Source organism: Rhinopithecus bieti, unplaced genomic scaffold (assembly GCF_001698545.2).
Source record: "Rhinopithecus bieti isolate Rb0 unplaced genomic scaffold, ASM169854v2 scaffold_1101, whole genome shotgun sequence".
NCBI classification, from domain to species: Eukaryota; Metazoa; Chordata; class Mammalia; order Primates; family Cercopithecidae; genus Rhinopithecus; species Rhinopithecus bieti.
The window spans coordinates 551498-565079 of record NW_016803441.1 but is presented as its reverse complement, the minus strand read 5'-3'; the positions used below and the strand labels follow the sequence as shown (position 1 = coordinate 565079).

The 13582-nt window shown below is 31.6% G+C and overlaps 1 protein-coding gene across 1 annotated transcript in view; it reads right to left on the bottom strand.

Moving 5' to 3' along the window:
• The window catches only part of PCLO (piccolo presynaptic cytomatrix protein), a 354063-nt gene that overhangs the window by 69225 nt on the left and 271256 nt on the right, over nucleotides 1-13582 (bottom strand). The window contains 1 exon segment of the mRNA XM_017883949.1: nucleotides 11687-11777. Within this exon segment, the coding sequence (XP_017739438.1) occupies nucleotides 11687-11777 (91 nt within the window).

The window sequence follows — 13582 nt, the reverse complement described above, 5'->3', positions numbered from 1 at the left end:
AAATAAATAAATAAATAAACAAATAGAAAAAGAAAAAAAAAAAGAAAATGAATACTATGTAATTGCACTATCAAAATAACAAAATAGAAAAAGCCATCTTATATGGGAAAGGAGAAATTCAGTGTTAAGGCCCACTTTGTAGGATCTGTTTAGTTTCAGCAGTTAGGGTAGAACACAGTTGTCCTGAGGGTGACAGCTTTGCTTTGTTTTGGTCTTCCACGAGAAGCAGAAGAGATGGCATATTTGTTTTAACTCTTTCTATTTTAAGAATTGGCTGATCTGAAAAAAATTAGTTTTCTCATAAAATGTTCACATAATTGATATTGGAGAAATGTTAAGTGACTCTTAGCCATAACTTATTCAAATCACATGGAGTAGCTCATCATATTTTGCCTCAGTACCTCTTTATTTACCATACCGCATTTGAGAGCAGCAGTATACTCACAAGCAAAGGTGATCCAACCTATTTATTCAAACTTTCGTGTATCTTATTCATTCATTATGATTAAGCTTCCTTCAGAATTCAACTTTGAAGCAAACAAAAAAATGTGTTTAAAATACCTCATAAATGAAGCTATATTTTCAATGATTTCAAGATGCCAATATTCCCTATTAAATTAAACTTAGACTATTTATTTGTCTACTGGGCCCAACATATGCTGGCCCTAGCTTTTTATATACTCTGGTCCCTTTCAAATACTCTGTGTTGCAGCAAAACAAAACAAACAAAATAAAAATAGTCTATTGTCCTGCATATTAAGTAGATAAGTCACTGAAAGGAAAGAAACAGAGCTAATTGTGGTCTAAAGGTTATAGTTAAGACTCAATATTAGATGCTGCCTAATTTTCTGGTAAAATCAGGAGGGTCGGACCACAAGCTCCCTCCCATCCCACGCCCTCACCCATAACCCCAACTCTGCTCTAATGGATCAGGTTCCCTCGCCCAACAATCCTCTTTATCAAGGGGGTCAGGAATTTCCGTTTCCTGCCAGTCTGAGCAACTATTCAGCAGAGCCAATCAAATTTTCCTGTAGGACCTAGGGGTGCTCCAACCTTTTGATACTAAAAACCCAGCCTTGTACAGCCTCTGGTTGTTCAGTGTTCCCCAGTACAACCCCGTGTGGCTCTGTGTTATGTGTGGTGTCCTGTTCCCTCAAACTTTGAGCATATGTGATTAATAAGCTGCTGTTGATGTCATCTGTCCAGTGTCAGGTGCAATGTGCTCAGCCCTCGCCATAACCCCAGGACAGGCAGGAATCTCTCCTTCATCACCAGGATGATTAGGAGGCAATTAAATTATTAAATATTGGACAAAATACCAACCTGATAATTAACCAAAGAAATAATACTTAGAGCAAAATGATATAAAATTTGGCTTCTGAACTAAGGTACAATATCTTTTTGTGACAATTATATGATTTAAAATTTCCATAGTGAAAATGAATGAAAAAATAGTTTGGGAGTGCAAAGTAGCAGAACTTTTCTGATAAGAAATTTGAGAAGATGTTTAAGGAATGTCCAAAATATCCTTTTCCTTTTACTCACTGATTTTATTTCTGTAAATATATTCTAAGGGAATAAGAAACAATAAGGCAGCATCTTTTCATTGCAGCATTGTTTATAATAATGGAAAGGGGGAGACGACATAAATGTCAATCAATTAGAAAGTGGTGGAAGGAAATAATTAAACATCTATACAATGTAATAAAATCCAGTCATTACATTTATGTTTGTGAAGAGCTTTTGAGGTAAAAGGAAAATGTATTTACTGGGCAATTTATACCATATTAAAGATATGTATCTGAACTATATTACAATGTACTTTCAACTTTTAGTGTGTGTACACACGTGTATAAAAAAGGCAGGAAGTAAAGGAAAAAACAAATTGTAAAATTATGGCTTCTATTTTGTTATAATTTTACCACTACCATATTTTATAGGAAATATTTTACATATTAAAATATATTATTTTATTATATATACATACATGCAAATATATACATTTATAAGTATACATACAAGAAGAAGGCTGAGAATGATACATGCATTTATCATTCAGCTACTGTAAGCTGAAAGCTAGGGTGGCATTTGCCTTTGAGATCTCTAGCTATAAAGGAAAGCAGAATAACAAAAATATTCATGAGAAAATGGGGAAATATGTGTTCTCTATATTCCATTGGTAAAATTATTTGAACAAAGAGAATTGCAAAAATTTGTACATGTAAATATATGTACACATAGTGTGTGAAACGTATTTTAATTTTCAACATATAGCTTCATGTGTTCATTGTTTCAGGTACATTAGCTCCACTTCAAGTTGTGAGTTCTTTAAGCAAGGACTCTACCACAGACTTTTCCCACACCTATCAAAAAATGCTGCCTTGTTGTTTATTATTCCCTTACAATGTATTTACAGAAGAAAATTAGTGAGTAAAAGGAAAAGGATATTTCGGACATTCCTTAAACATCTTCTCAAGGCTGATTCCATATTCAATATTACAAATCTACTTGTTTATAGTAGGAGATAGTTCTTTATTTATTGTGACTCTTCCTTCTGTTAGTCCACATTATTTAAAATAGATTTAACAGTTACAGAAGGTGGACAAATTGTGTTTATAGTGTTTTTAATTATTTGGGTAGAACATGAGAATTTTGTTGTAGTTGCTTTATTAAAACTAATCTGCTGATCACAATATTATTTGAGAACTGTCAATAGGATATATAGAACTATTCTTACCACATTTCATCTACAGTCTGAATATAAATCTCTGAATAACTTCTATTTTAGGTTTGTAGATTTTCATTATAAACACATAATCAAGGAAAAAAGAGGAGAATATTTGTATTTGGAAGAAATAATCATACTTTCAAGTTATTTCAGAAGAAAATAGAAAACCTTTAACTACAAAGAAAGTAATATATTTATTTTTATATTTTATGTCCCCTAAATATTTATGATTATCACTATTTTCTTTAGATTTCTGCATATATAATTTATTTGGTTGCGTAGTGGGACTAATAAATTTATGCAAATAAGATCAATATTACAAATGTAATAAATTTAATTCAAAAAATCTTCTCCTATATTTGACAGAGGGCTTATTGCTGTGTTTATTTGTATGTATGCATATATGTACCTTTTCATTTTCCCTGCCAAATGAATACATAATCAACTCAATGTTTTCACATATTGCCAGTGGTGGAAATTTCATTGATAAATACAAGAAAATGGAAAGTCTGACTAGCTATTTTGTCTTTTTTAAAAGCTGTTCTTAATCACTTCTACTCAGATTTTTAAAATTTTAGGTAGAAAAACTTTACCACTGAGTAGCAATGAAGGCAAGGAGAGGTAAGAATTCTATAACAGGATTAGGACACAGTCTGTGAGTTTAATCATGGCTAATTGTCAACTTTCTTCAGGATTCTAAGAATGTCACAATCTTCCTCAGAAACTTAATAGACTCGTTTATGAAATATTGATAAGATATCTGAACTATTTTCTTCAGATTTCTGAGATCTCTCAGAATATTGTTGTCTCTTTCAGTCTGATTCAATTATTTAGAATTGTTATTATGTTGTCAGATGTGTAATTCTGGCTGGTATATTAGAAAGAGGTACATTAGGCCTGCAGTTTTCTTTTTTATGCACATGAAATCAATACTATAATGGAATATTTAGAAAACATCATTTATAAGAATCTTATGCCAAAACAAAATTCATTCATTACCTGTGTTTTATTTTATATGTAATACTTTAAATATTTAAGTATAAAAAAATTGTACAATCAAAACAATTTTGAGAATGACTAAAAAAATTCAGAGAAATATGGTGTTTTTATTACTATTTCAGGAAATACATTATAAAAGCTGCCAAAATTGTAATTAAATAAAAAAATCACAAAATAAAATAAATAAAATTTTCTCCCAAAAAATGAGTTGTATAGCTGGATAAAACGTTAAAAAACAACCAACCACTTCAGCATTTTGGAAATTAAACAAAAGTTTATAACAAACTGAGCAGCATTTGTTCATGAGAAGCTGCTGATCTTCAAGTAAGAACACTGGTGTATTAGTCTGTTTTCACACTGCTGATAAAGACATACCCAAGACTGGGCAATTTCCAAATAAAGAGGTTTATAATGGACTTACAGTTCCACGTGGCTGGGAAAGCCTCACAATCATGGCGGAAGGCAAAGTCAAACCTCAGTGGATGGCGGAAGGCAAAGAGAGAGCTTGTGCAGGGAAACTCCTCCTTATAAAACCATCAGATCTCATGAGACTTATTCACTATCATGAGAACAGCACTAGAAAAACTCTCCCCCATGACTCATATACCTCCCACCGGGTGCCTCCTACAACACGTGGGTATTCAAGATGACATTTGGGTGGGGGGCACAGTCAAACCATATCAAGTGGGAATATTGGTCATGATTGGCTTGGGCTGCTTCCATCCCCAGCTCAGTTGTCATGATAGTTCTATTGGACAGGGCAGGGTATGAAAACCAGAAGCTTTATTGCTGGAGGGGATGAAACAAGTGGTAGACTTGCAAATTATTTGGGGGTTAAACTGGGAGACTAGGAATTGGGACATCCATAAATAGATTTAATAAGTTCTCAATATATCCCTGGGTAAATGGAGGCTGAGTTCATGTTTGGCAGAAACCAGAGAGAGCCCAAACTGTTCACACAAATCTAACCAAAAGAAGGTTACACAGATGTGCAGCACAGAGAGAAGTTTCAGTGGAAAGTAAAATCATAGTCATACTTGGAAACTGTCAGACTCACAAACTGCTTGTGCTTTGAATGTCTCTCCATTTCATATACAAATTTATCAACAAAGTTTTGCAAATCTTAATGAAGTCAAAATAATTGAATCATAAAAAATAGGTACAAATAGGTTTTCCAACTACAATGAAACTAAGTTAAACATCAAGAACAGAAAGAGACTGGAAAAATCCCCAAATATTAGGGAATGTAAAAGCATGTTTCTAAATAAACAATAGGTAAAAGAAGAAATTACAAGGGAATTAAGAAATCTTTTGAACTGAATAAAAATGAAAAAAAAAAATGCATGGGATGCACTAAAGCAGTCCTTAAAGGAAAATACTTAGTTTTATATTTATTTATTTATTTATTTTTCTTGAGATGGAGTCTCGCTCTGCCGCCCAGGCTGGAGTGCAGTGGCCGGATCTCAGCTCACTGCAAGCTCCGCCTCCTGGGTTTACGCCATTCTCCTGCCTCAGCCTCCCAAGTAGCTGGGACTACAGGCGCCTGCCACGTCGCCCGGCTAGTTTTTTGTATTTTTTTTAGTAGAGACGGGGTTTCACCATGTTAGCCAGGATGGTCTCGATCTCCTGACCTCGTGATCCGCCCGTCTCGGCCTCCCAAGGTGCTGGGATTACAGGCTTGAGCCACCGCGCCCGGCTAATACTTAGTTTTAAATGTCTATGTCAGAAAACAAGAAAGTTATCCAACTAATTAATTTTTCACCTTAAGAATCTAGGAGAAAAAGCTAACTAAAAAATAAATGAAAGAAAAGAAATAGATGATATATAGACCAGAAATCAGTAAAACAGAACACACACAGACACACACACACACAAAAAAAAAGGAGAAAAAATCAATAAAAGCAAAAGTTGAGTCCTTGAAAAGATTGGCAAAATTGACAAATCTTCAATTAGCTTTACTAAGAAAAAATTGAAGACACCATAATAAAAATTAGGAATAAAAAAGGGCTTCACTGTGTGACCTAAGAGAAGTGAAAAGGGTAAAGTATTATGAATACATTTGTGACAATAATTATAAAACATAGGTGAAATGAATACACTTTTAGAAAGACTCAAATTACCAAAATTGATTCAAGAAGAAAGAGAACATTTAAATAGTCTTATAACAAATAAAGGCATTGAATTAGTAACTGGATGTCTTCTTACTGCAAAAGAATGCTTAGGCCATGTGACTTCATCGGTGGATTCTACCAAATATTCAAAAAATGAATACTACTAATTCTTCACGAACTCTATAGAAAAACAGAGCCAGAAACACTTCCCAACACATTCTACATGGTCAGTATTATGAGATTACTCAAAGATATCACAAGAAAACAAATCTACAGAAGAATATCGCTCATGAATATCAACAAACAATTACTTAAAGCAAACTAAATCATGAAACATTACTGGCAAGAACACAAAATGACACACTCACCTTGACTATGTGGCAGTTTCTTAAGTAGTTAGACAGAAACTTATCATACAACCCAGAAATTTTATGTCTAGTAAACTACCCAACAAAAATTGCATATTATATATCTATACTAAAATGTGCATGCAAATATTATTTAAAATATGGGGAAAAATCTCACAGAGAAACAAAATGTTGACTTTTTAAACAATGAGACATATTTAGCAATAAAAAGGAGCAAATCAGTGGCACATGCTACAACTAACCTAAAAACTAGTAACCTAAAAAACTAGTCAGTGAGAGAAACCAGACACCAAAACTGTACATTGAATGATCCAATCTATATGAAATGCTTGGAAAAGGCAAACTTACAGAGACAAAAAGTAAATCAGTAGTTAGTTTTTGGATGAGGGATGTTGGAAGCAGAGATTGCTAACAGCCTCAAAGGAGTTTTTTGCAAAGATGGAAATCTCTAAAACAGGATTGTGGTAATGACTGCACAACTCCATAAATGTATTAAAGTCATTGATTTGTACACTAACAATAGATATTTATGATATGTAAGTCATATCCAAGAAAACTGTTAAAATAATGATAATAATAATAATATAAAGAGCTATCCACATGTGGTACTACTGCCAACTAGGATCCAATGAGATCTGTTATAATTTGTCTCTGTTTCTAAAAACTCATAAAGATGGTGACTAATGCAGAACAGAAAATGAGCCCCTCTTTCCTAAGAAGACAATGCTATCTTTTCAAACTTAACAACATTTTTAGTGTTCTTCACTATTATAATTGCTAAGTCTTTCTAGCCTTGCAGATGTAGCCAGTCCATTATAGAACTGTACATAGCAAATGCCTTTTTTAAAAACCAGAAGAATTTCTCTGGCTTGTTTCAAACAGCTGTGTTTCTGAAGCCATAAGATGGAGTTTTAAATAAGAAATAAAAGGAGATTCATTTTTTGAGCATCACATTTTGTTCTTTTTTTTTTTTTTTCCTGTTCATTTCTCTTTAAGAGAAGAGGAAATAACATTTGTTGAGCATTCAGTAAGTACAATACTTTGTGTTAGGTTCACTTACAATTATGAGATACATGGAGTTCATTTTATTTACAGATGAACAAACTTATTCTCAAAATTTACATGGGTTAGAGCTGAATTTCAGCACAGGTATTTATAATTCCAAAACTTATTACCTATTCTCTCCACTCTGTTGCCTTGTGTTTTGCTGAGGACTTTCAAAACTATTGTACAGTTGTTGATAAACACTTACATCTTTGAAGTTAACAGGTTAAAAGTTAAAGGATATATTTTCTAAAAATTGTGAACCACTTAATAGAAGATTACATGCCTGTGTTTCTCTCTAGGTACATTAAAAATTATAAACCATGGTGCACCTGTATAGCTGTGTGTGTATACACACACATACATAGTTATGGGTATGAACAATAAATTTATTAATTCCTTGACTGTTGTCTCAGTTGTTCCTAAAATTTTGTAGTAATAATTACTTACATTTCAGGTCCTCCTACTAAATTGTTAGTACATTAAAAATCTGGGTCTTTGTTGTGTTCACTCTATTAATCTAGCACCCAACAAAATTTAAGTCATACCATGGATGATAAATGAATGATCATCAATGAATAAATATTTAAAAATGTATCCACTATGAGTTACAGAAACAGTTTATTTTATGCTGTATACATTTTTTAATAAGGAGAAAAAAGTATATTTCCTTTCTGAAAAAAAATTTCACTGCAGATATTGTTACAGCAGTGGCTTTCAAGCTTTTGGTTTGGGGAAACATATCATCTTTAATATTACTGAGTATCTCAAGCAGTTTTTCTTTATATATGTTACAGCTATGTATATTTTCCATATTATAAGTTAAAATTGAGAAGTAAATATATTTATTAACCACATTTAAAATAATTAAACTTGTCCATGTTAAATTAAATTTTTATTAAAAATTAACTATTTTATAACGGCAAAATTCATGATAGAAGAGAGAAGGGGAATGCTGTTTTAAATTTTTGTAAATCGGCTTAATTTGGACTTAATAGAAGCCAGCTGAATTTTCACAGCTACTGCTGTATCAAATCTTTTGTGAAGTCACACATTAAATAACCTCTGAAAAACTATATTGTATAGTCATAAAAGGATGAGCGTGAAAAAAGCAAATTCTGTCTTGGCATTACTATTAAAATAGTCTTGACTTTGTAGACCCCCTTGAAAGAATCTTTGAGATCATGAGGGTCCCACTGACATTATTTTGAGAACCACACAGAAGAACGTTAAAAACCAAACCAAACAAACCGTTACTTCTCTCTTCTATTCTGAAATTATTTTTGTTTTCCTAAATAATTTTTTTCTTTTATTTCCCAGGTATGCTTGTTTTATATAACTTTATAAACTATTTATAAAGTTAGAACTGTCTATTAAAATATTATAAATGGTTCATAGTAGTTTTACTATCAATGAGTTTATGTAACCAAAATTAAAATTCACTAATGGCCATTTTCCACCATAAAAGAACAGATATACTACATTTTATTCTTTACTACTTCTTTGCTTAAATCTTTGTCTTGTCTCACAAAGACAGCTAAATTATTAGTTTTGCTAGCTTTTTCACTATTGATGAAGCTTTTGCATACTGCTGTTTCACTGTGAACATGAAAAACAAACAGTAATTATACAATTTTATTATGGAAAATTTAAACATATGGAAATGTAATATAAGACTACAATAAAATCCAATGTGGTTAATCTCTAAGTCCAACAATCAATAAATTATGTTCAATTTTATTTCATCTACATCTCCACCATTCTCTACACTTAGCTAATTTTGAAGCAAATTTCAGATATCATTTAATCTGTAAATATTTTAGTTTGCATTTCCAAAAGATACATTCAGTGGTAATTATAGTTAATAACAATATATTGTATTATAGAACAATGCTAAGATAGTTGTTGTAATAACTCTAGGTAATTAACATAAGCATTATCTCATGTAGTTATCACTGTTTCATGAAACATATAAACTTGTATATATACTTCAAAACATCGTGATGTATATGATACCATTTTATCAATTTAAAAAACACATAAATTCAATTAAAACATTAACATATAAATGAAAGTATAGCTAACAATAAATCCTTAATATCAACAAATATTTAGTCAATCAAACTAGGCTTTTTGTTGAGCAGAAAATGACACAGAAACTAGTCAGGAGTGTAAATGTTCTTTGCCATCGTTTCCCTGGCCGTGGTTTAAAACTTCCAGACACTGTCAAAGATTGTAACTTCTGGTTCTAGCCTCATATGTAGATGTATTTAAAATAATTAAAAGTAGAAGTAGAATATAAAATGCAGATTGTTTTAAAAGACTTAATATAGTATGGGATTATTTTTCCTAAGACATATGGAAAATATATTCAGTAGTAATCAATACAGGGTAACTATAACAAGGAAACCATTTTAGTATTACTTTAGGTAGATATCAAAAGAAAAGGGGCATTCAGAGAAAAGATATAGTACATTACTAGCGAATTTATTGTCCAAAACAATAACCTCTTCTCTTTTTGTGAAATGTATATATGGAAGAAATTAAATTTACTTTTGAGACTAGAATATTTACTAAAGAGCTAGCATTTATTTTTGTAATGTTATGTTTTAAAACTTGTTTCTAGTTAAAGTAAAAGAATAACTAAAGAGTAGGAAAGATAAATAATAAGGTTGAAGGAATAGTTCTTTTTTTTGTAGAGTACTTATATGTATATTTTTTATTATACTTCATGTTCTAGGGTACATGTGCACAATGTGCAGGTTTGTTACATACGCATATATGTGCCATGTTGGTGTGCTGCACCCACTAACTCATCATTTACATTAGGTATATCTCCTAATGCTATCCCTCCCCCCTCCACCCACCCCACAACAGGAATAATTCTTAATAGAGTATAAAATAATACAGCTAGAAAACAGGCACATTGGCATAGGTTCTGATGATTTAGGGAAAAAAATGATTTTAATGATTTTAAGATTCTGTTGTGCATCATGAAAAAATAATTTTGGCATTGTTAGAAAATATTATGTTGTTTTGCTTTATGAGCTGGAGGAAACTGAAATCGTTTGTAGCAAGTAATTACTTCCACAAAAGGAGCCCTTGGATTTTAAGATTCACCCTGGAATTTTCATCAGTACTTAAAATATAGTTTGAACAGCAATAAAACTTGAAAGTCTGAATTATCTGTCTCTGGCAGAAGAAAAGTTACCTACTCTTAAAAGGAAAACAACATTAGACTCCTAATCAATTCATTTTCTGTGAAAATAAGAAGAAATTTTCTCAAAGCAAAACCTGTTCCACATCCACATGTTCCACTGTCTAAGATCTGCAAGGAACAATAGCAATTACACTAAAGAAAGACCCTTTTTGTTACATCAGTGCTTAAAAAAGAAAACACAGTATATATACCACCTTAGATGTACTGCCTATACATATATAATACATAAATTATATGTATTTGAATATTTTATATTGATGCACATTGTCCATGAAATTCGAAGAACATACTTGACCAAAAATATAAGTAATATTTTTTTTGAAATTTCATTAACTTGGAACAATTTATATTTCATCTCATTGATTTAAATATAGACTATTTAATTATAATATAAAATTTCATATATCTTTCAAAAGCTTCCAGGTCATGAAAGGCAAAGGAAGATTGAGGACCTATCAGATTGGAGGAGATGCAAGAGTCAAACAATTAAATGCAATGTGGGATCCCGAACTGGATCCTGAACTGGATCCTGGACCAGGGAAAAAAAAATGGTGGGTTAGTGGAGAAACTCAATATTTGTATAAGGCTTATATATTTTAATATTATCATATATATGTTAATTTCCTGGGTTTGATCACTTTTTTGGGATTAGAAGTTAATATTAGTAATGTTGGGCAAAGAGTGGGCAAAAGGAATGTCTGTATTACATTTGGAAATCCAAAATTATTTCCAAATAAAAAGTTCACCATTAGCTTTGGCTTATAAAGGAACACAAACAAACAAAACCCCAGCATAAATTGACAGTGAGTGCTCAAGTTGAGTAGAAATAGGGGAATTTATTTCTTAGAAGAATTCAAGACAGATTTTTAATTTCCTGTGTAAGAACGTCTTGTATTCCTACAACCAGTGACCATATTTCTTAATACAGCAATTCCTGCGGAGCATTGTAATACCATGTGCATTAAAACATATGGTTAATGAAAAGAATGATGCAAATAGGTACCATTTAGTACCTCCTCATATTGATGATCATGTCATAAATGTCTTTTACGTTCAAGTGTATATCCTGCTTGTTTTTTCACATTTCTAAAAACACAAATTTTGTTATAAAAAGTTTTCCAAAATGTCCTGTCATCTAAAATGAAACCCAAATGTCAGTACATACGTCAATCTGACATTAGAATAAAAAAAAATTAGATTATACGATTTGCTTTACCTGAAACTGTGTGATCCTTTGAGTCTCTTGTTATTTTTATCCTTGCATGAGGAAAGATGTAGTGCATAGTTTTCCCGTTCATCTGTATGATCTAAGACATACATGTAATAAGGTAAAAAACCAACATTAAAGACACTTAAAGTGCAATATATATAATTAGAATGGTTCATTTCCAAGCACATTGATTAAATCAATGGAACATAGTAGGAGATTCTCACATGATGGCAATTTAAACACCTTACATGAACACTATATAATGATATTGCTGGTTCTGAGATCTTACGGTTTTTGCATTTGTAACCAATGGCTGTTGCAAACTGATTTGTTGTATTTGAAAAATTAATAAGTGCATGCAATAGGTTCTGAAGAACGTTTATTACTACAGTAGTATGCAGTCAATATTGATGACCTCGGATAGAGAATGTATATGGAAAATGCCAGCTGCTGATTTTGCTCTGGACAGCCTAGGAATGGAAAAGCATTTTTAATTTTCAGCAATTAAGTGGTGCCGGGGAGAAAAAAAGCAGAGAAGATCCTCCTACTTTGACATCTCTATTATCATAATCAAGATTGCTTTATGTTTATGTTGCTTGATTTATTGTGGCATTGTACTTCTGCTGAGCCCATGTACTAGAAGTTTCATTGTAAACGAGATCCAGAGGCTAATTCTATATAAATAAATAAAGTCTTTGTTCACTTAATACTTTTTAAAATTCAAAGCTTGCATTATTGATAGTGTTATGTCTCCTAGACATTCCTTAGGGGAGAATAAGTAACACTTAAAGCTACTGTTGCAAATCTGAGATTTCAGTTCTCATTATTGAGACTTGAATATGAGAATATTATAGACTGCATTATCTGTGTTTCCACCTGGTGAAATGAAGTTTCTGAAACAAAAGTAAATTGCAAAATGCAAACTTGTACTTTATATTTTATGGAACTTTGCTTTCAAAAGAGATTTATGAAATAATGAAAGACAGAAATGGCAAAATGTTTACTCTTATCTGTATTAACAGGACTTTATTTGTATGGAATGTTGTATGTATTGTCATAAGAAAAATTTTGACTTAAATTACAACCAAAATAAAGTTTAATATAGACGAAGATTTCATATTTCCTATTTTAGAATGTTTAAGAAGTGCGTTCCCAAAAGATGAAACAGAATTTAGGACCAAAGAGGTATACATTTTGTGAAGAAAGGTTCCTTAGAAAACTCTTGTGACCTTAATGTGTCCTAGTATTTCCAGCTATAAAATTGTTAGAATTCTGGATATTAAAATAAAACAGATATTTTAAAACTAAAGCTAAAATTTTAGCCTTTAGCTAGTTTTCTCTTTAGGAAAGAATAAGCTTAAGCAGGCCTTAGGTTAACATAAAATATTCCCTAAACAATAGCGAAATCCTGTTAAATCCAGGAATATTATGTGAATTCTGCAGAGTAAAACAAAAATACTGTTTACTAAATTATAAAAACATTAGGGTAAGTATAATAAGTCAATTCAGATAATTCATACTAATGTTAACTTTGTAAACCATTGAAAACCTTATTCATATTTGTAATAAGTGCTTACATTTTTCTTCTTTTTCCCTCTCTTGCCTGCTGTTCACTCTTCTCTCCTGTCTCTATCTCTTTTGTCTGTCTCTCAGTCGGCCCCTCACTCTTTCCTTTATCTCTGTTACTTTGCCCTCCCTACATCTTTTTCTCCTACTTTCTTTCCTTCTTCTTTCTTTTCCTTTCCTAATCTGCATTTAAAAATCTTAATTTTTTACTAAAAATAAAATCGTGTGTATTAGGTGTAACTGAACTTTGCTTTGGTACTGCAGATAATTCAGTAAAATTGGATGTTACCTCATTTTATTTCAATCTGTTCTAATCTCAGGTATTAGTTAATAATA